The sequence below is a fragment of the Apus apus genome, chromosome 5 (assembly GCF_020740795.1).
Source record: "Apus apus isolate bApuApu2 chromosome 5, bApuApu2.pri.cur, whole genome shotgun sequence".
Classification (NCBI taxonomy): domain Eukaryota; kingdom Metazoa; phylum Chordata; class Aves; order Apodiformes; family Apodidae; genus Apus; species Apus apus.
The window spans coordinates 14259668-14282174 of record NC_067286.1 but is presented as its reverse complement, the minus strand read 5'-3'; the positions used below and the strand labels follow the sequence as shown (position 1 = coordinate 14282174).

Sequence of the window (22507 nt, the reverse complement as noted above, 5' to 3'; positions counted from 1 at the left end):
AATTGCTGTTCACAGTTCAGCTGGTTGCTTTGTTGATTTTGGTGACTTTTTTTAGTTGGGTGGTTGGGGTTTTTGGTTATTGTTTGGTTTTTTTTTTTAAATACAAAAAATTTATCTCAACTCTGCCATATAACCGCAGCACATTCCAAACTAAGTCAATAACAAAGCAGAACCTTTACACAAAAATGGGCAGCTTTTGAATCTCCTACATGCCAAAACCCAGACAATATGTAGCAACTGGCTTTGGTGATGCTGGATGAGTGTTAGTACTACAAAAGAGCTATTTTTTATCAACACACAGATTCTGTGTAATTCTAAGATCCCACCAAGTTAACAGATACATAATATTGACAAAGTTACACGTTTATTAGCTTTTCACTCTGACTTGCAAATGCAGTGGTCTAAAATAGCGTCTCCATCAGAATTGCAACTTAACATACCTCTTTACACATTGATCAGTCTTGGAATTCAAATACATTCCAGAGGGACAAGCACAGCCTTCAACACAATCACTGCTGCACGTCTCTGGCACAGAGAGAGCTTGGCAGGTCCTGCCACAAGTAGATACACAAGTACTGTACTCCTTTGTATCTTCACATGAAAGGGCTGTCCAAATGAAACAAATATGTCAAATAACAGTGCAAGAGACTCAAGTACCTCCCAACAGTTTTATGATAAGCATCTATTCTTTCATTCCCAATCCCATTAAATTCTGCTAAAATTGCTATCTTGGCACTACACTGTATAAACTACAAAGATGTAAATCTGCAGTAATAACAGGTACAATGAAGCTGCACAGTTAATCCAGATTTACACTGGGGAAACTGAATAGTTGAAGCTTTTTTTCCCTCCAGCTCTCAAAATGTTTGGCTCTTGTGCATGGGCTTTGGGAAATGTACAGCATCTTAAAGAAAATTTTACAAGTAAAAAATAAAATGCGTGTACTTTGCAGATGCTGCACAATACCATCTCAAGTTTTTGTATATATATCTCCCATAAAGCTCTACTTAAAAAAATTATTTTCAGTTGTTGAAATACTAAAAACATTCACACATTTTAAACCTTAAAAGTATGACTTAAAATATATTCTAATGAAGCTACACTTGCTTTAGAAAAGTAGAATTGAATGAAATGGTTTGGATTATTTGTTCAGCCATAGTGGACACAGCCATTCATGCCATAATGACTGTAAGCAACTCAATTTTTTCAGATATACATACAGATATTCCAGCTTAAGATACTTAAGCCAAACCAACTTTCCAAAATACTCTTTATCATGCATTACAACATGGATAATTACATGATGTAATGAAGGCTACCAGATATTAAATTCTTAAATGTTCCTTAGGAAAGGATTTTCAGCCTTGTTTATGGAGCCAAACCTTCTGAAACACCAGGAGTACTGGTTTAGGGTTGTCTTACAGGGTTTCCAATTCTATAATTTTAAAAATCATGGATGAGGACACTACCTGAGGACACTACTATCAGTATCTTTTACCTCACCGGAAGTTCATATAAACTAAAAAAAAAATAATAATATTATCCCTCTACTTCTGAGGCTTTACAGAGCAAAGATGTCACCTTTGGCTATCTCTAAACTACTTCTTCCATTCATTTTAAATTAAATATCAGCAATTCCCATTTATCTACACTTGTTTCAGCACTCAGTGTTTCAGTGTCACTGACAGTAAAAAAGCTAACAGGGATTGTCAGACAGCAAAAGCTGACAATAATCCAGCTAAAATTGCTAAATACAGCACTGTCATTTTCCATCTTATTCACTTAAAGAATTAGATAACCCTAGCATCTAAAAGGAAAAGATAAAATTTATTTAAGCAGTACGCGAATAATACCAAAATGGGTACAAGATACTGAAAGCCATAAAAGAGATACAGACATATTTTTAATTCTGCATACATTTGAAGCCCTCCAAACTACTTGAGAAACAGTGCAAAGATCTGAATTCAAAAGAACTAAAGAAAGCCAACTCTAAAGAAACAATCCTTTAAAACCTCTGGTACTAATTCTGTCTTGACAAAAAAATAAACTTGTCCCATACACAAAAGATCATGCTAAAACTGATTCTTTTCTCATTTAAAAGATTATACTAATTTTGTTTTCTGGTTGTATTTCTGAAGTCCTCCAGCAGTAATTAGGCAACTCACCACAGTCTGGGACACCTCCTCTGAAATCTATTACAACTCCAAATCTTCGGCAATGATGAGCATAATGGGCCAGAGCAGAGCAAAAACAAAGCTGTCCACATTTGCAAGTGTCTCTTCTGCACTGCTCAAAATAGGGAACAGGACTCAAATAGGGGTAGCATGGAGCAAAAAGTTCTTTCGTAAGGATGCTACAAGCTTCTGCTGCATAAGAGGCTACATAAATAACAGATTAAACACTGTTTCAGTGAGGGAGTTAAAAAAGACTTGGCATTAAAAGTGTCTTCAATATAATGTAACTGATCATGGTTACATACTGTTGCCGTATCTATCTTTCTGTCTTTGGTATCTATACCACTACTTGGAAGGACAAAGGAAGCTAGCTACTCAACTTCTGGGAATGATCTTCAAGTATTTGGAAAACCTCACAATACGTAGACAGTGCCTACTGTCTCCTATCTTTCAACTGATTCAGGAATGTGGGTTAGGAAAAGATACCACACAATCCAGGCAGTGCCTTTCATAAACACACAAGATTGTAGATCTCTTCAGTTTAAACCATTTCCAGTAATTACTTCAAAAGGTCAGTATTTTAAAGAACAATCCATTGTTTCAGTAGCACAAGGCCACAATCACACCAAGCTGCTAGCTTGGGATAACACTGTTGCACAGGAGAACAGGAGCAGTATGAAATCATTATGCAAGAAGCTCACACCACAGCACCCACCTGAATATTTTAATTCTGGAAGCACTAAGTAATTGTGCAATAGTGGTCAAAATAAATAATGTTATATTAGCAAAGAGATAATTTGTATTTCCCACAAAATGCGAGATACATAAACTAGGACTTCAAAATTACTTCTCCACATTTTTTTTACTTCTTGTACCAGCCACTTTTTTTCACATTTGTGTCCAAATCCATTACAAAGAATGCAGCTGCTTAGTGCTGCACATTGTATAAATACTCAAAAGATAGGATGATGTTGTAGTAGGAGACACAATGATTTCCTAGCACTGCTGAAATTACAGACAAAATCTTAGTATCCTACCTCTGTACATTGCCTAAAGGTACGTAAACTCTAAAACAAGAAGTGGTAGGAATTGTGAAATGGATATACCAAATAATCCTTAAAGTTCATCATTACTAAAGGATGTTTTAGTGACCACCTGTAATCCTCATGGCATAAGCCACTACCATCTGTCCCCAGCTGGACCCTTTCAGCTGAATCTAAAGGCTGACAGTGCCTAAGTTTCTTTTTCCTACTCATACTCCTCCACAGCAGACAACTGAATCAAATGTTTCCTTTTTTTTTTTTTTTTTCAGTATTTTCAGAAATGAATACTGCAATACTTTTGAGTCTCCAACTCACCTGGCAACCTCACCAATGCTAGACATATTACCAAACTTAAATACTTGTCTAACTTAACACATTGTATCTGCAAACCAGAAATAAACAAGGGGTATTTCAAGAGCCGCTGCAGGTATCACAAAATACACTATATGCTTTGTTAGGGGATTGAGCTCAATAAATGCTACCTTTAAGCATTAATTTTTCAGTGAGTAGGACTGGTTATTACTTTACCTGATCCTGCTAGGGAAACTGGCTCAGATATAGTAAGTATGTATTTGTCAATAACAATTGACCTTCACTGCCCACCTGCCTGCAGATGAATATCACATGGATCCATTTGTGAACTATCATGCAAAAGAATGCACGCCGATGAAGTTTTCCATGCATTTCCAAACAGCTCTGGTGTGCTTTCAGTTACTCCAACTGGAGATCTTTTAGAAAACAGTCACAAAAGATACAGTGAATTTACAGAATAGTTGCAGTTCTACCACCCCCTTTCAGAAGGGCTGATTCAAGCTTCCCCTTTACTGTTCCATATTCTCATGCCCTCTCCTGTAAAGCACTGTCAGATTAAGTTTCAGGACTTGACTCTTTCTTTTCAGGCAAAGGCCCAGAAACAAAGGAGAGTATCTGCTCTAGAGCCATTAGATACTTCGGAAGGAAGGACACATCAAAACAGTGCATGTTGTGTTTTCCCAAGAGAGAAGGAGGGAGCACCATTGTCCTGAATGTCTGCACTATCTTATTCATACTTCTGTCTCCTCAGTGATATCTAATTCATTTTTCATCTCTCCTCTACCTATAATTTCCTGTATGATCCTGATTAGTTGAGTCCCTAGGCTCTCTAGTCCCTGCAAGAAAGAGAAAGGAACAGAAATTCAAGGGTCCAGAGATACAATTGCAAAAGCAATTAAAGATACATCAATGAGGCCCAGGTAAGCAAAGGGGCAGAAGAAGCTGAAAGATAGAAAGACTTTGAACAAAATAACCAAGACATATGAATACATTAGTATCAACAGATTGGAAGAATGATTGAAACCATGTGTTTAAATATGGGATGTCACAGTCTAGGGAAAAGACTGCATTACACGTACAAACATCAGTATTACTTCTGGTGAAGTAGCTGAGGGTGGAGATCTTGCAAAAGACAGTGCTGCCTATGGCAAGTCTCCCAAATCTGGTCTGGATCTGGACCTTTTGTGCACATGTCCAGATGTTTCCACATTATAGTTTGTGTCATATCTCAGCACAATTCATAAGCTCCTGTAGTGTAAGGACTTTTTTCCACAAATACCAACTATTGAACAACTTCTAACTTATTTGAGAACAAGTCTAAAGACCATCATGAAAAATACACTACAAAACTTATTTGCTTCAAACAGTGAAATATTTTAAGTAGTATTACATAAATAATATCTCTTCATTGAGATCCTTTCTGTATGTTTCCTCATTATAAACAATATTCTGATAATACTTGCTAATCTGCATGATAGATATTGTTCAAAAATCCACTAGAATACTTCTATGTGTTTTTAAATGGGAGCTATTATGGAAATTTTTCCCATTTTTCTAATAATTTTTATTTTAAAAATTTGACCTGTTTCAATAAAGTTCTACTTTTCTTTTTCTTGGTCAAAGAAATGTTCTGTCATGCTCTAAATTCAAGTTCTCCTCCTCCCACTTCCATTAGGGTGCTCAATCCTCTGGAAGGAAATTTGTTCTTTATCTGTAGGAAATACAGAATGCAAAGAAGCTGGACAAACAGCAATTTGACTGTGGTGCCCAGCCAGCTCTAACCACTTTTCACTGCATAACAAACCAAAGCTCAGGCAACAGCCAAATCCTGTTGCTGGCATGCAGACACTAAACAATGGAGGGTCTGTCAGAGAGAGCAGATTAGAACTTGCAGTAGAAAATGGGAGCTGAGAAGAGAAAGAGGCTTGCAGAAATGCAGAAAGTCCCTCACCTAGGCCTTTCCATATGTTGCACAAAACTTTTCAGATAAACTAGCAGTTATGAGTCATATACATTTCACTATATTTTTATATTAAAATATTGTAAGCAAAACCTGGCTTGGTATCCCTGAAAGCACAGATTTTCTGTCAGTGAACTAAAACCTCCTACCTCTCTAACACAAGACTTCAAAATAAATTATTTTTTGTATCTATTCATTCAGCTTCACTACACACTTGATCTACCACTCTAACTGTAGAAATTCATATACTGGTAAATAAAAATCTTGCAGCTATTCATACAAAAAATCATCCTCAGTATTTCCATTGAAGGTTCCACAAAGGCCCACAGTATCATCTTTCCACCGTCCATCTGCTTGCAGGTAAAGCCTCAGTCCTTCTCTGTCATACAATATCTGTAATCCAATGTGTGTCTTGACTTGAAGAAACACAGAAGAGAGTTTCCGTATCTCAAATAACTCTGGTGAGTAAAAAGAGAGATTGTTCAAAGGCAAAGGAAACCAGCTTGTAATTTGCATTTCCTTTCTTGTAATTTCACTGTTTTTGTTTTATATAATTTTTATGCAAGTTACATTTTTGCCTATGAGGGCCCTACTTTCACCTAATTGATTTCAAAAGTACAACGAAAGGTTACACTGATTCAGAGTCAAAAGAAGAAAACAAGAAATTCATTACATTCACCACACTTTTGTTAAATGCATCCAGAGTCCTCTGGAATATTCATAAAGGTTAACTAAAAGCAAATTAATTTAAAGATAAAAGCACTGCAGGTAACACTGTAGATTTATTTCTTTTAGACAACCTAATCCTAACACCAGGAACATACTTCCTGTATTAAAGCCTTTTTTAGGAAATTCCCAAAGAGCCAAGGCCTCAAAGACATCACATATACTAATTATTTGCATATAAAGGTCTCATAGAAGCTAACATTGAATCTCATAGTAGACAGTCATATTTGCATATGTAGAACACTTGGTAGTATCTTCCAGATGGAGACATGTAAAAACACAAAGCAAAAAGAATTTTTTTTGTCTGAAAATCTGTGGGTCTTCTATAAAGGGGCAAGAGGGCTCCTTCTACTTACATTTACTTGATTTATTTACAAAAAAAAAATAAAATTATTCAGTTCAAGAACCAGAGAAAAGAATTTCCCCTCAGAAAAGAACAAATCAACTTTGTAAATATGAGGGACAGCATTTGGACTCACTAAGAGACAGAACACACTCAATCTTACCAGAGATACACAATACAGCTACCGCACAATTCCTACTATTACTGTAAAAAGTACATCAGCAGTTGATTTGTGAAACATTTCAGAAAAAACATCAACAACATTGATATTAACAATATGCCACTTCAGTATGTTAGCAATATTGACAGTATCACAGTGCTTGATAGGAGTTACATGCTTATATATTATTTCTTACCATCTGCATAAGGCAGGTTAATTTTGTATTGGTCATATACCAAAACATCTCCTGAATGAGTCAGAGTCACTTGCCTCTTGGGGTCCTGCTTAAGGACAAGGCTGATTGATTGGATACACGATCCATCCTGGTTCTAAAAATAAAAGCAAAACATTTAAAAAAAAAGGCAGAAGTAGGATGAACGTTACGTAAGAGTGCAAGTAAAAGTACAATTAGTGGGGAATTGAAAATTTTCAGCTGTATCTTGCTTCTTAGCAGAATGCACTTGTAAAACATACAGCTTTACAGCTAAGTAAGAAAACATGCTTTGGAGTGATTATTCACACAGCAATGCACAGAAATCAAAATTTGAACTTTACATTCAAGTGTTCTGATATTCAGGTTCTTTTCAAGAGCATTTAAGATACAAAATTCCTTTAAAAGTAGACCATAATTAAAAACAGAAGCATCTTGTGAATCTAAAACATCATTTAAGTTCATTATTTCTGAGAGGAGCTATGGAGTATGTTCATAAGCTCCCTGGATGAATATTGATGAAAGAAAGGCAGTGTTGTGACAGCATAAAATATCACAGCATCTAACTGCCCCAACTTACTTATTGCTACTACCATTATTATTCTTATTTCTCATTCAGGTCTATAAGTCAAAGCATCATATAAGAAAAAAACATGAAAAGGTATATTGCATTTTAGTCTGGATGAAACATACTCCAAAAGAACCCTAGATCAACCTCATCTATCTTACCTATAACTAACCCCATTAATGGTACTTAATTGCCAACATTACCAAGAGGAGCTAGCGAATGAAATCCTAAAAAACAAAGTATTGAGATTCATGTGCTAAAGTTTCACAACATAAAACAGCACATGGCCTAGACAAGAAGATTTCACAACATCATGAAGACCAAGAACTGAATTCAAGTTAACTGCTTTCATCAAAATGAAAGTCAACTATAGTATATTTGTTCTACATGAGTTAGGCTGGATTGTTTGTTGTTTTGTTTGTTTGTTTTCATTCAAGCACATCCTGAAACTGGCTGGCACCTAAATGCAGGAATACTAAGTAGTTTGGGACTTCATGTTATGTCACTGTAGTGATCTTCAACTAGCCACCACATCACACAGGTGGAAAGCAGCACAAGTCCAAGGGCTATTGAATATTTCATGTTTTCAACGTATCACTGTAACAAATACACCTGTACTAAGTCACATGGAAACTAGCCAGACAGATGATTAACATTAATCAGTTCCTATCAAACTTTTCAGGTCAGGACTTCCTTTCTGAACTACAGGCACTTTAGGTTTCAATGACAATAGGGAAAGAATGCTTATTAAAGCATGCTTACTAATCACAGAAGATTACCAGATTTACCTTAACAGAATGAATTTGATCACTGCTTATTTTTTTGAAAATAAAAATATTCTGTCACAGAGAATTAAGACAGAGCAGCCTAAGTCTCCCTGCAGGAATTTCTCATTGACTGGATCTGACTCTGAGCTGCAGTTCAGAAACGTCCAGCAGAGAGGTGCAGGAGACTTTTCAGTCCCACTGCCTACAACAAAGGCATAACTGATGATGAAATAGTAAAATGTTAAGCATCTTCAGTGCTAAAGAGGCACTGAACAGATTCAGTTAAAATAATCCTTATCTTTGGACAATCACACTAGCAGCAAAATTACACTACGAATAGCACCATTTACAGTGCCAACAGTTTAAAATATTCAGCTCAAAGATTTACACCTCTATCCAACTCTCACTGACTTTCACTGGGACTTGCCTAATACAGGGCAAATGTTGCCCTACCCATTGAAAACAATTACTAGAGCTGTAAGGATCTCCGAGTACTACTACAGGGCTTTGACAGAAGTGCAGATCAATCCTTCAAGTACCAGGGACACAGAAGTACACACAGTGGTGCTTAAAAATTAAAAACTACGTTCAGAATTTCCATGTCTCTAAATAACCATGCAACAAAGATCTTTTGCCAACAGATGAAGTTATAAAATGTAACCTTAAGATGGCAAATTATAACAGGAGATATTTCATGAGATCAATCAGCTCTCCCGGACTGATAGTGAAGACAGACATCTGCACTGTAAAGCCATGCTCTTGTATTTTCATCTCTTTGTCTTGGGCTGTTACTAAGAAATTGATTTCTGTGCATATCACTCAATAACAGTGTCTATAAATTGCCAATTCTGTTGACCTTTTTGAGAAGCTGACAATAATGCACAGCAGACCAGAGCCAAGAGAACAACCCTCCATAGTATATACATTACTACGCAATATTGACAAAAGCTGTATTATCCCTTCATGCTGAAACTAAAAGAGAAATTCTACCTGATAATTATTCTCTGTTCCAATGAACTGTTCCTTTCACAGCACTTCCTCTGCCAACTTTTAAGCAGGTGTTTTCACAGGTATGGCCATTTCTCTCACTAGACACTTAAAAAACCTTCTATATTCAGAAGACTTTCTCATGATACAAACTACAAAGCCAGTGAGGTTGTCATCTGAAACTCAGATAAGGTCAAACTATGCTTATCACTTGACTGATTCTCCTTCCAGAAAGTGCTTAAACAAAATTTCACATCATTTTGAAGTAACTTGTTGCCTGATGACTGTTTATGTCACCAACTCTAAGGCTCTAGATGACTGGATTCTTTGTGATTCTGAGAGCTAAAATCTTCCCAGGTATTTTCTTTCTACATTTTTTAATCTGCTTGAATAAAATGAGACTGATAAGTTGTTGGGTTTTTTTAAAAGCACATAATATCTCAAACCATCAAGAAATATGAGATTCTGCACTACAAATCCTTTAGCTTCCCATTTCAGTTCATTAATTTTTATAAATGGGAAAAAGATAATAGATGGTGCCTAGGGAACTGTAAAGCAGCTCTTTGGCCAAGTGATACCAGCCAATTGATAGCTAGATACTTGAATAGCTGCACTGAAATCCCACATTCTTCTGTTATAGTACACAAAATGTTTTCACTGTTCTCTCACCACTTGTACATTGGTAATTAATAGCCCTGGAACACAACATATAAACCTCTGGTCACCCATCTGGCTACTAGTGTTCAGAATGCTTCACTGAAACCTCTGTAAAAGTCTGAACCTGTTAGGGACTGAGCAGGCTCACTTTGTTAAAGGCTAGGTGAAACATGAAGCTCAAAATGTAGTAAAAGCCAAGAGAATTTGTTTTTTCAATTACAAACCAGTTGGACATGGAGACACATTAGGTAAGTCCCTCAGTGAAGAAGATGCAAGAATTCCTGCAAGGCTCTTTGCAGTCTCAAGAGTGCTCCAGAAAGCCAACTAATTTGATTATCACTTTCCCCAACACAAGTATTGTCACAATAACTAAAGGAAAAGGCACATTAAGTGTTCTGTAGCACAAAAGGCTGAGATCCACAACACACATCCCTGCACATTACCACAGCAGTTACTTGCTCCAGACCTCTGTTGTCTTTTGATGGGCTTTCCAACAGGACAGGTTGAAAGGCATATCACTATGGGCTTCTGCAAAAAGTCAATCACATCTCAGTTTTCATTTGATAAAAAATTGCCTGAAGCGTTTATTTGGGGCTCCCCCTTGATTAACTTCAACTGTATAGTAGAGGACACCGCTTCAATACACCTTTCTCAAGCTTCTAAGACTGCAGACTTCTGAGAATTTCAGGCATGCATCTGTTCAGTTAATTAGTTGTGAAACAAAAAAAAAAACCCAAGCATTCAACAACTATTCTATTTTTTATGATACTGACTTAACTAACTCCTCAGGATCTCAAGGTTAGCAGAGAACAAAGCCAGATAAGCTCATAAAAGTCCAAATAAGGTAACTCAAATATGCACTTGAAGTGGGGAATTTGTAGTAAAGATCAGATATACTGCATCCTGAAGCAGTCTCATTCTTCCTGTAAACAGAAAATACTAGCAGGATCACCAGATCCTTCCAAATCCAGAGGATGATGCACACAAGATTGAAGCCTAGTTTTTCTGTTGTGCATGTCCTTGCCAAGATCTCATCTCACAGCCCCCACTGTAACTATTCTATCTCAAGGAGCTAGGGGCTATGAGATCATAATAAAGCAGCCAGATTCACAACACAGGAATCCATTTTTTCAACACTGCTAACTTCTGTGCCCTGTCGCATACCTCACTTGATGTCCTGATACCCTTCTCCTAGGAACCACGAGAGATAGAGGGGCATTTATTTGCTGATCATCCAACCAGAAAATATATTTGGTCTCTATCAGCTTAAGCTAATTTTCTAACCTCTCAACTTTTATCACTGAGATGAGAAGGGGACTCCACACACTCAGTCTCCCATCTCTTACCTGGATTGCAAATAAGTAATTTATATTACAATGAACCTGTCAATGCCACTTCAATATTACTTCCTTCTGCTTAAAGGTCTTCTCTGTCATACAGAGAAGTAGGTTGTAGTGCACAAGGACAAAAATATTTTACTGAAATACACCTTTAAAAAGCATGGCATGACAACTTATATGACCATTTTTTCTTTCCAAGCAAATCTTAGGTGCATTAATAATATAAGCTGAAGAGAAGAATGAATGCAGTCATTAGTGTAAAAGGACTTGCAGAATCATATATTGATTTAGAACACAAAATAAAACTACTACAATGAAGCATAAGCAGTTATGTCCACAGAAGTAAAAAGTAAACGGTGCTAAATCTGATTTTACACGAAGTACATAACTGCAGCAGTATGGAAGCTCATCACACTAAGAACTAAAATTTCAGCCTAACATACATACAGTAGGTGGTCTAGAAATACAGCAAAAAGAGACATGTTTAAGTCTATACACACACTACAAATATCTGTACAGTTGCTCCTAGGTAAAAACTGTTACTCAAGACCATTGGACAGAACATAAATCTGCCCAAGACACAAAGTTTAACATCATGTTCCTACAGCCAGTCCAGCACTTCAGCAAGCAGGCATCCACAGTAGCACTATGACCTTAAGACAGTCGTGAGCCAAATCCTGCCTTTACATGCATACACAGAACTTAAGTCAGTCAGAAAAGCTTGACTCCAGAAAACAGCTTCAACTCAGTCAACTACACTTTTTGCATCACCTCTGTATGTTTAAGATCTATTGTGACTTGCTTTAACATCCTCAAAATTACAAGACCTATCAAAATTACACTAAGAATGAAATGCACATAAACAACAAAGGAAAGAGAATGGGGTCTTGGGCATAAAGCAGATTAGGTATTTGGTGACTTTTGTATATGGTATCAGAAACTTTCAAATATAAAGTGGAAACACCCTGAGTATCTGATATATATAGACACATGCACATTTGACTGAAATCAACTGCACAGGATACCAGCTTAACAACAGTAACACAGATGCATACCTACACCCAAAGCAGAAAGAGCTGTCTCAAACCTATCCTGAGTTTTTCATATCAATGTAAGTAAAAGTAAAATTCAAGCTGTAAGAAAAACGCTAAAAGAAAAACCAACATTCAAGACACAGAAGTGTCATTCTTCCTTCAAAGTTTATTTTGTACTAGCTGGAAATCCACAAAGATGTATTCAGAAAGCTCAAGAAAATAAGTCATCATCCAGGGTTTGCTGCATGAACCACAACATGCTATTGAATGAACTCAGTGAACACTGAATCAGAATGCTAGCATAATCTTTCCCATTCCCAGAATCATGGAACATTTAAGGTTGGAATTAAGCTTAAAAATCATCAGGTTTCAACCTTCCTGACAGGAGCAGCAACACCTCACACTAGACCGGGCTGCACAAAGTCTCATCAAACCTGGCCTTAAAAACTCCAGGAAGGGGGCTTCCACAACCTCCCTAGGCAACCTAGACCAGTGCCTTCCTATCCTCATGGTGAATAATTTCTTCCAAATATCTAACCTAAATCTCCCCTCTTTCTGTTTAAAACCATTACACCTTGTCCTATCACTGCCCCCTCCAGTGAAAAGCCCCTCCTCAGCTTTCCTGTAGGTCTCTTCAGGTACTGGAAGGCTGTTCTAAGTCTCCCCTGAGCCTTCTCCTCTTTAGGCTGAACAGCCCCAACTCTCTCAGCCTGTCTTCATAGCAGAGGTGCTCCAGGCCTTGGATCCATCTTCATGGCCTTCCTCTGGACCCTCTCCAACAGGTCTATGTCTTTCCTGTGCTGAGAGCTCCAGAGATGTACACAGCACTCCAGGTGTGGTCTCACCAGAGCAGAGTAGAGGGGCAGAATCACCTCTGTGGCCCTGCTGGCCACAGTTCTTTTGATGCAGCCCAGGATGGTTGGCCTTCTGGGCTGCAAGAACACATTGCCAGCTCATCTACAGCTTCTCATCCACCATCACTCCCAAGTCCTTTTCCTCAGGACTGGTCTCTATCCATTCTCCCCAAAGCCAGTATTTATGCCTAGGGTTGCACTGACCCAGGTTTAGGATCCTGCACTTGGCCTTGTTGAACTTCATTAGGTTGGCATTGGCCCACATCTCCAGCCTGTCAAAGTCCCTCTGGATGGTGTTTCTTCCCTCTAGGGTGTCAACCACACCACACAGATCGGTATTGTCAGCAAATTTGCTAAGGGTGCACTCAATCCCACTGTCCATGTCTCCAACAAATATGCTGAACAGCACTTGTCCCAATACTGACCCCTGAGGAACAGCAATTGTCACTTGCCTCCACTTAGACACTGAAGTATTTATCACAAGTAAACATGAGAATTTCTGTACTGACTTCCTCTGCACTGTTGTTTTTCAACTATTTCATCATTAAGGAAAACTGTTGCTACTGATAAATTTTAATATATTCAAATGCAGGTAGCTTTCACTATTTTAATACTTTCACCCCCACCCTCCCCTGATTAATAAACCCTTCAGGATACAAACATTACAAGAAGGTTCTAAGCCTTACCTGTCCACAAGGAGCATTTTGCAAGGATATGGTAAATGCTCCAGATGTACGGCTTTTGGCTAGAATATACTGGCAGGTAGCTTGGAATGTGTATTTACGCCCATCAAAGGTGATGAAATGAATGTCTCCTGAAACTGAGCATTCAGCTGACAAACATAACAAATAACGTACTTAAGTACATACAAAAGACAGTGTCCTCTCAACAGCTATTACTGCTGTAGAGTTCTTACACTTTGATACATGCTTATAACTTACAAATTCTATTTGTATTACAGTGAGGTCATAGGAATGCCATTAAGGACCTGCACCTTATGCTCGTTTTTGTTATAGAGCTCCTACCTGATGCCAGGCCAGAATACCTAAATAATTCTTCCCTCAAAGGAAGGCACTAATATGTGTGATCATTACAGTCTGGATATTTGATCCGTAACTCTAATTTGCAGAAACATTAAAGACTCCCAAAGTCAAATGATAACTACTAGACCAGAGCTTGAATCTACTGGCAGCTATAAGAACCATGAGGGCATGGATACATTTAACATACAAAATCCTGTTGACTTTAATCTCTGTATTTTAGCTGCCTATCTGTGAAGTGAAAATAACACCCCTCATTCCACAGGCATGCTGTGAAAATAATTAACTGATATTTGTATAATATCTGGATAGTATATCACTAGCCAGCAATACTCTGGGAGGAAAAAAACAAACCAAACAGAAAAAACCCAAACAAAAACCTGCAAACTTGTCACAAGTTTGTCAAGTGAGGACTGGAGAGGAAACTTCAGCTGAATGACAAGAATGACCAGGTAGTACCATCTACTAGAGACACTATAGTGATGTATAGGAAGACACTCTGCTGCACTAAGCTGAAAAGCAGATGCCTGCTATTCAGACCATTTTAATATTTAAACTACTGGGTGTTTAAATGTTTTTGTATGTAAATAGAAATTTGAAAAAACAGATTATATAGTAAAATACTGCATCTAGATCTAACAGTAGTATTTTACCCCAAGTAAAAATTCAGTTACTACAAAAGTATTCAAGACTTTCACATACCTGGACATGTAAGATTTGTACAAATCCATTTTCCTCCAATGCATGTGCTGAAATAAAAAAAACATTTCATATTTCATTTTTGGTGAATTATATATGGCTGTCCCTCAGTTATTGTTCCTGGATTCCTTCTCTATGAAATGAGCACCAAGTATCTTGAGCCTCATAAAAGGGGTATCACAGTCAACAGAATACCTGGAAGCTGTGGCAAGAGCTTGTCATAAGGATATGACCAGGTAATTTCATCCATGCATCCAGTAACACTTTTCTTTCTTTTTAGCTCCTTGATAATCATTATAAAAGTTATGAATTATTAAATTTGAGAAGAATAAACACAAGCAATTTGAATCTTATTACTTTAAAAGAATAGAACTGTTGTGAAAAACAGATGTTACACATCTGATAGCTCATCTCTTTTCTTCAATTAAGTTGATCCAACAAAAGGCATGATCTCTTCCTATAAACTTTTCTTTCCAATGTATAAAATCAGCTTTGAAAAATCCAAAATAGCAGCTTAGTGTCACAGTGACATTAGGTTCTTTGTGTCCACGTATGACACCATAAACAGGATACAAAATAAAGTCAAAGTAGTTCTCCTGTTACGACTTTGTATTTTACATTCCTTTTAGTTTGAGGCAGAGTTCAACGTGAAAAATAAAAATTACGGTATTCTCTGCAATATCTGTTATTTGCTCTTCTTCCACATTAACAGCTCCTGATCAATCTGGTGGCCTTCTACAACAAGGCTACAGAGATGGTGGCAGAGCAACTGATGTCATCTACCTGGATTTGTGCAAGGCGTTTGACACTGTCTCACATGACATCCTGGTCTCCAAACTAATAAGGCATGGATTTGACAGATGGACCACTCGGTGAATAAGAGATTGGCTGGATGGCCACATTCAGAGAGTTGTGGTCAATGGCTCAATGTCCAAACGGAGGCAAGTAACAAGTGGTGTCCCTCAGTGGTCAGTATTGGGACTAGCGCTGTTCAGCATATTTGTTGGAGACATGGACAGTGGGATTGAGTGTATCCTCACCAAGATGATACCTATCTGTGTGGTGTGGTTAACACCTTAGAGGGAAGGGACACTATCCAGAGGGACCTTGACAGGTTGGAGAGGTGGGCCAGTGCCAACCTAATGAAGTTCAACAAGGCCAAGTGCAAGGTCCTGCAGCTGGGTCGGTGCAACCCTAGACACAAATACAGGCTGGGGGAAGAATGGCTGAAGACCAGTCCTGAGGAAAAGGACTTGGGAGTGATGGTGGATGAGAAGCTGTAGATGAGCTGGCAATGTGTACTTGCAGCCCAGAAGGCCAACCATCCTGGGCTGCATCAAAAGAACTGTGGCCAGCAGGGCCACAGAGGTGATTCTGCCCCTCTACTCTGCTCTGGTGAGACCACACCTGGAGTGCTGTGTACATCTCTGGAGCTCTCAGCACAGGAAAGACATAGACCTGTTGGAGAGGGTCCAGAGGAAGGCCATGAAGATGGATCCAAGGCCTGGAGCACCTCTGCTATGAAGACAGGCTGAGAGAGTTGGGGCTGTTCAGCCTAAAGAAGAGAAGGCTCCAGGGAGACCTTCTAGCACCTTCCAGTATTTGAAAGGGAAGCCGGAGAGGGGCTTTTCATCAGAGAAGATAGTGATAAGACAAGGGGTAATGGTTTTAAACTGAGAGAGGGGAGATTTAGGTTAGATATTTCGAAGAAATTCTTCGCAATAAGGGTGGTGAGGAACTGGAGTGGGTTGCCCAGGGAGGTTGTGGAAGCCCTCTTCGTGAAGGTTTCTAAGATCAGGTTGGACAAGGTTCTGTGCAACCTGGTATAGCAGTTGGGTTCCCTGGTCATGGCAGGGGGGTTGGAACTTGATGATCTTTAAGGTCCTTTCCAACCTTAATGATTCTAAGATTGTATAGTTTCTTTTAGCTTTCTCTTCACTGCAAAACGTATATGGAACAACAGTAAGGAATTAACAATTTTTTTCAATTTTTAACTGAAACAGGCTTTGAAATTGTCTCTCATGGTTATGAGTTAAGTCACATTAAGTCCAAGTAGTAGAAAGAAAAATTACTAACCAGTTATTACATTCCTCATAAACCACTGAACCTGTTTCAAAGAAACTTCCATGGTAGTCACAAGGACAGTCTGTAGGCTTGACACACAATTCATTTTCATAAATTAAGCCTAGACAAAAATAAGGCAACAAGAAAAAAGTGAAAAGTCTGTACATATGGCTGATACAGTGCTAACAAATATACTCAAGAACAATAGAAATTGTCATATTTTATAATAAAATTCTATAGACTATTTGGTAATCATTTTGCAGAACGAGTATTCATTTGAATTATACTAACTAAACTATATAACATGGACCAAGTCCCTAAATTGCTTGAGATACACTAACAATAGTATGACAAGAAAAGTTATGTACTCAGGAGAAACTAAGGGGAAAACAGGACATCAAAGTGTATTTTGGTAGTAAGGGTAAAGTCTTGCTACAGGTAAATACCTCACTTGCCAGAACCATACAACAGTATAAGAATCTCAGTATCAAAACCTGGTTTTGTTCACAAGAATGAGTTTCAGTCATGTCAAGTTTTTGAGCTCTCCTAAGCACATGACCTTGCAGACATTGTTGAGGGAAAAAAAGAAACAACAAGAAAACAACAAACCCACACACAACAAAATAACACCCCCTAAAAAACCAACAACAACAGAAAAAAAACAATCAGGAACCAGCAGAATCAGAAGAATGGCTGCCCTGTCAGAGCAAACTCTGTTTCTTACTTAAAATGTGGAGCTCTACAGCTAAAATGTGGATCTGTGCTGTAACCTATTCCCACTTGTTACAAGGAAGAAAAAGCTTTTCTTTTTTTTTCCACGCTCTGTTGGCAATGTGTTTATAAAGAGTTCTTGTGAATGCCTTAATATAGCCAGGCCATATAGGTATGTAAGCTTGGTCAAGAACAATCCAAAAGTTATCTGGAATCAAATGATATGTATTCGAGAAGCAATACTTACCATCTGGACAGTAGCATCCATCAACGCAGGGAAGCTCACTATCAATGCACTGTGACTGCTGATGACATGAAACAGGGCAACAGTTGATGCATTCATTGTAAGTTAAGGGTTCAGCACAAGTAATCACTGAAAATAGAAACACGTAGAGAAAATGAAAAGGTATTGTACTACTCTCTTAGGGTTTAAATAGGTTGCCCACGTTTCTTTTGGGTATTTACTTTTTGGTACGTCAATTGAGTGTCCATTATCTAGAATAATGAAGCAATGGCCTTCAGAACACACATACACAGAACATACATATATTTATATTCAGTATATTGAAGGGGCATTTATTTAACACTCATTATACACATTTTATGTATCAGAAAGCCATGAAGATTGGTAATATTTGAAAGAGTAGCTCTATGAAAAAATAATTAACAACCTCAGAGAATCTCTGATGTTTTCGTAAGAAGGTTCTGAAACACATACTAATAAGCTTAGTGCTTTAAGTACATTCAGTACAAACTACATATATAAAAAAAAAACCTCATTGCCTTTATGTAGCCTTGAAGTTAGTCCATAGCTATGCTTTCATTGAGAATTATACATGTTTAAAATTAGAGCAAGGACAAAGAAGCGTAAGTACGAAGAGCACACTCTTCAACATACAACTAGTAAGCAGTATTTCCAAGAATGAAAGTATCTGCATACCACACTGCTCAAAGTGCATTCGCCATCCATGAAGTGGCTTTCCTGACTGGGCACATGCTCTGGCATATTCAGTTAGTGCTCGACACCAAGTTGCATTATCTGCTGCTGACCTTACACAAATAAAAATTGACATATTATTTTCTACCTACATTCAATCACACAATCATAACCTCGTGAATGCTCCTGCGCTGCATTCAACCATTGCATGGAAAAGGAGCATAGAAGGTTGTGAAGTGACAGCATGAATTCAAATAGTAATCAAATTCCTCTTTTCATTGGATTAACATATGGCTTGCAGATGCCAGACTGACCTATTCACTATTACTTTTCATCCAGGTTAGAAATACTAATCATGTTGCGCTCAGAGTTGAAACAGATACCATATCCAAGAGAAAGTACACTACAAAATTATGAAAATATCTAGGCCTGATTTTGGTCATCCCTTAAACCAAAGAAAACACGATCAACTCCATAGGAATTTCTGGCAGTATAACTAGAAAAAGTGAGAAAAGAGAATAAAAGAGTGTCAGATAAAAACTGATATGCAAAAAAAGACATGTTAGTTCTGTTAATATTTACAATGGTCCTAGGACAATGTTTTTTAGAATAACTTCAGTATGTCACAAAAACATTCACTTACATGCAAAGATCATTGGTGCAGCTTGCCATAAAAGGAACAGGACTCACATATTCATGACATTGTTCAAATGGAGAATGTAATAGGGTATTACACAGAACGTATGCCCTCTGAAATGCATAAGATAATTTATGAAGACATTTTCTAAAACTAAACAAATTGGAATAGAACATTATGGAAAAAATCAGAACAGACATCTCATTCTACAACTAGGAATCACTTCCCTCTCATCAGCTAGAAACAGTGGCTAGCATCACATTGCTCTGTATGCCAGAGTATTCCTAACACTGAAACCTTTACCCAAGGTCATTCCAGTGGTAGTAAAACATATCCCTTCCCCAAGAAAAGCACTGACCATGTTGCAGCTAACCCCAGATTACCCGGACTAGTCTTAATTTTAGTTAAATTACAGAGTAAGACGCAACAGAAATAAAACATGTCTAGCATCAGCTTTAGTTTCAAAGCACTTTCTTTCAGGGTTATATCTTGAAAATAAAAACTACTTCCATGTGATGGATCAAAGTAACATTAATTTAAAAAAAACAAAACAAAACAAAACAAAAAACAGTGGCAAATTATCTGTGCTCTCATTCTGGTTTTGTCTGTCAGCTTCTTTCTGTCCTTCTGAAGGGAACGAATGGGAACCAGCTCTACAACACACCCCTGCTTTACAACTTTTCGCTCATTTAGCTCCAGATTCAAACACTTCTATTGGCTGCTATATAAAAGTATATAAAAAAATACTAATTAAAAAAAAATAATAATCAAGCATTAAATTGTAAACTCATACAGAAGAAAAGCGGGGGGAAAGGAAGGGACAGGGGAAGCTCTGCTGCAGCAACCATTTTAATCCACCTCTCCAAAGAAGAGCGGAGAATATTTCCAGTCTCCTTCAAAGTATTAAGTCAAAATCTTGCTCTAATTAGAATCACCAACTACTGTAATAATTCTCTTGTTTTGATCCAAACCTGCAGAGATTCATGACTTTGTGTCAGGCAGGGTGGTACATTGAGAAGAGATTTATCCCAATTGGGTGTTCCTTTTGGAGGATTTTCCTGCCAGCTCTCTGCGAATTCTGTTACATCATCTGTCAGTTTTCCTAAACAAGACACACACAGTCACACAGTGACTTGGAAGGACAACAACATTTCTGTAGGATTTCTCAGGGAAACATCTCAATAATCAAACCATCACATTAAGCAGAGAGCACCAAACCCTTCCCACAACTAAATGAATCAGCTTCTAGTCTGAAGACAATCTGGTTCTTAAGAACCAAAAATACTTTTAAAAGGGAGGTGTTAGAATGGCAGAAAGAAGCTTACTCATGCAATTTATCAAGGAAGGGTTTTAGGGAGCAGGACTGTGCCTGCTGCAGGCCTTGCATGGAGGAAAGGAAAGAAAAGTTGTCATACACTGTATATACATAGGTCTATGCTGTTACTTTATATGAAGCTCCTAATAGGGAGTCTAAAACCCAAAACAGATGAGGCATTCCTGGGTACAAAATGATTGCACACATTAATCAAACAAAGGTGTGACTGTTCCACATAAGCAGAAATGTCTATGATAGCTTTAAACTAGATAAGAAAGATATCATCCATCACAGACAAGTGGTGACATTGTTTATTACCTGGATTACCCACTAATGCATATCTTGCCATATCTTTATTACTACTGCTCCCAAAGCTAACTGGATAAATCTAGTATGCAGTGTATCGACTTGTGCCACAATCACAGCTTTATGTGACTGAGATATCCTGAGAAAGGTGAGAGGGTAGAGGAAAGTCTCTGAAGGCAATGAGGACAATAAGCTATTGATCTTGGTATTATTTTGAGCATTTTCATTCAGTAAGCAAACTACTCAATGGAGGCAGGAGAGCAGCTGATACTAGTGCAGGGCTGAAGCTTCTAAAGTTGAGTGACACACAAACAAAAGAGGAATCCTACTACACACTGTGCTCTGAGCTTTGAAATACTACTCTACAGAAATACCTTCATTTTAAAGAGGAGAAACAAAGGGTTAAACAGCCCAAAGCTATTATTTACAGAAGTTATCATCACTGAACTCAAGATAGCTTTCATGGATCCCCATTTTTTTCTTTTTTTATAGAGGCCTTTACTCAGTATTTACTGAAAACCAAGACTCTTAGAGGTACCTGAACTTGGTATCCACTGATGGCACTGATGATCACTGATCACTAGCATAAATGAAGTGCCGAATCAAATGAGATTTGGCAGTCTTCATTGATTTGATTTATTAATTAAAATTATTATTTCTAATAGCAATATCCCAGGCTTCCACAGGCTAGTATATGAAACTGCAAAGAGGGCAGCGAACATTTAAAAGACAATTTTAACTCTCAAGTCCTAGAAAAATGAAGGATAAATACTATTGTAGGTATTGAAGTAAGACAGCTTTTTGTTATGCCTTTTAAAAAACTTCCTCTCCAGAGCCCCATCTATACTGAAACTGGCTCTCTTCACTAACAGTATAATCTACCAGAAGTATTTCCATATCGTTTTTCCATTTCACAAGTTGCCCATCTTATATTCAATTAGCACTACAATTAGAAACTAAGCAAAATAACATTTAGTTCACCTGAAAAAAACAACCTTGTATTAACACAAGATGAAGTATTTAAAATACTCACCATAACTAGTTTCAAGATCATCCTGCAGGACAGCATTATTGTTTCCACACAGTCCATGTGTTTTGCCCAGGTACTCTGGTGCCATTTTTATATACACTGCAGACACACCATCCCAAGCCAGAGTAAAGGCATACTGGTGCCTGACTAGGAAGTATCCAGATAGCTTCTGGATGTGTAAGTTTCCAATAGTATAAGGTAACTGTAAACTGAGAAATGAGACAAGATAAAAAAACAACTTCACATGAGAAAGTATCACTAATAAAAAATTGGTTGCTGATTTAGTGACTTCACCATACATCTAAAAACCTTCAATATAAATATTCTATTAAATTTAATTCCATTAAAAGGTGAAGTAAAAAGATGAAGTTGCAAATAAAAGCAAAAAACTAAGTATAAAAGCAGCAAAAAACTAAGTATAAAAGCAGCAAAAAACTAAGTATAAAAGCAGCAAAAAACTAAGTATAAAAGCAGCAAAAAACTAAGTATAAAAGCAGCAAAAAACTAAGTATAAAAGCAGCAAAAAACTAAGTATAAAAGCAGCAAAAAACTAAGTATAAAAGCAGCAAAAAACTAAGTATAAAAGCAGCAAAAAACTAAGTATAAAAGCAGCAAAAAACTAAGTATAAAAG

At 37.5% G+C, this 22507-nt stretch overlaps 1 protein-coding gene across 1 annotated transcript in view; it reads right to left on the bottom strand.

Moving 5' to 3' along the window:
• Positions 1–22507, bottom strand: part of OTOG (otogelin) — a 102864-nt gene that overhangs the window by 68037 nt on the left and 12320 nt on the right. The window contains exons 8-20 of the mRNA XM_051622057.1: positions 21879–22084; positions 20196–20326; positions 19231–19337; positions 18591–18700; positions 17898–18023; positions 16952–17060; positions 14879–14925; positions 13823–13968; positions 6915–7047; positions 5770–5947; positions 3821–3945; positions 2166–2378; positions 441–606 (exon numbers count right to left, since the gene is read on the bottom strand). Coding sequence (XP_051478017.1) covers positions 441–606; positions 2166–2378; positions 3821–3945; positions 5770–5947; positions 6915–7047; positions 13823–13968; positions 14879–14925; positions 16952–17060; positions 17898–18023; positions 18591–18700; positions 19231–19337; positions 20196–20326; positions 21879–22084 — 1797 coding nt within the window. The remainder of the gene's footprint in view (positions 1–440; positions 607–2165; positions 2379–3820; positions 3946–5769; positions 5948–6914; positions 7048–13822; positions 13969–14878; positions 14926–16951; positions 17061–17897; positions 18024–18590; positions 18701–19230; positions 19338–20195; positions 20327–21878; positions 22085–22507) is intronic.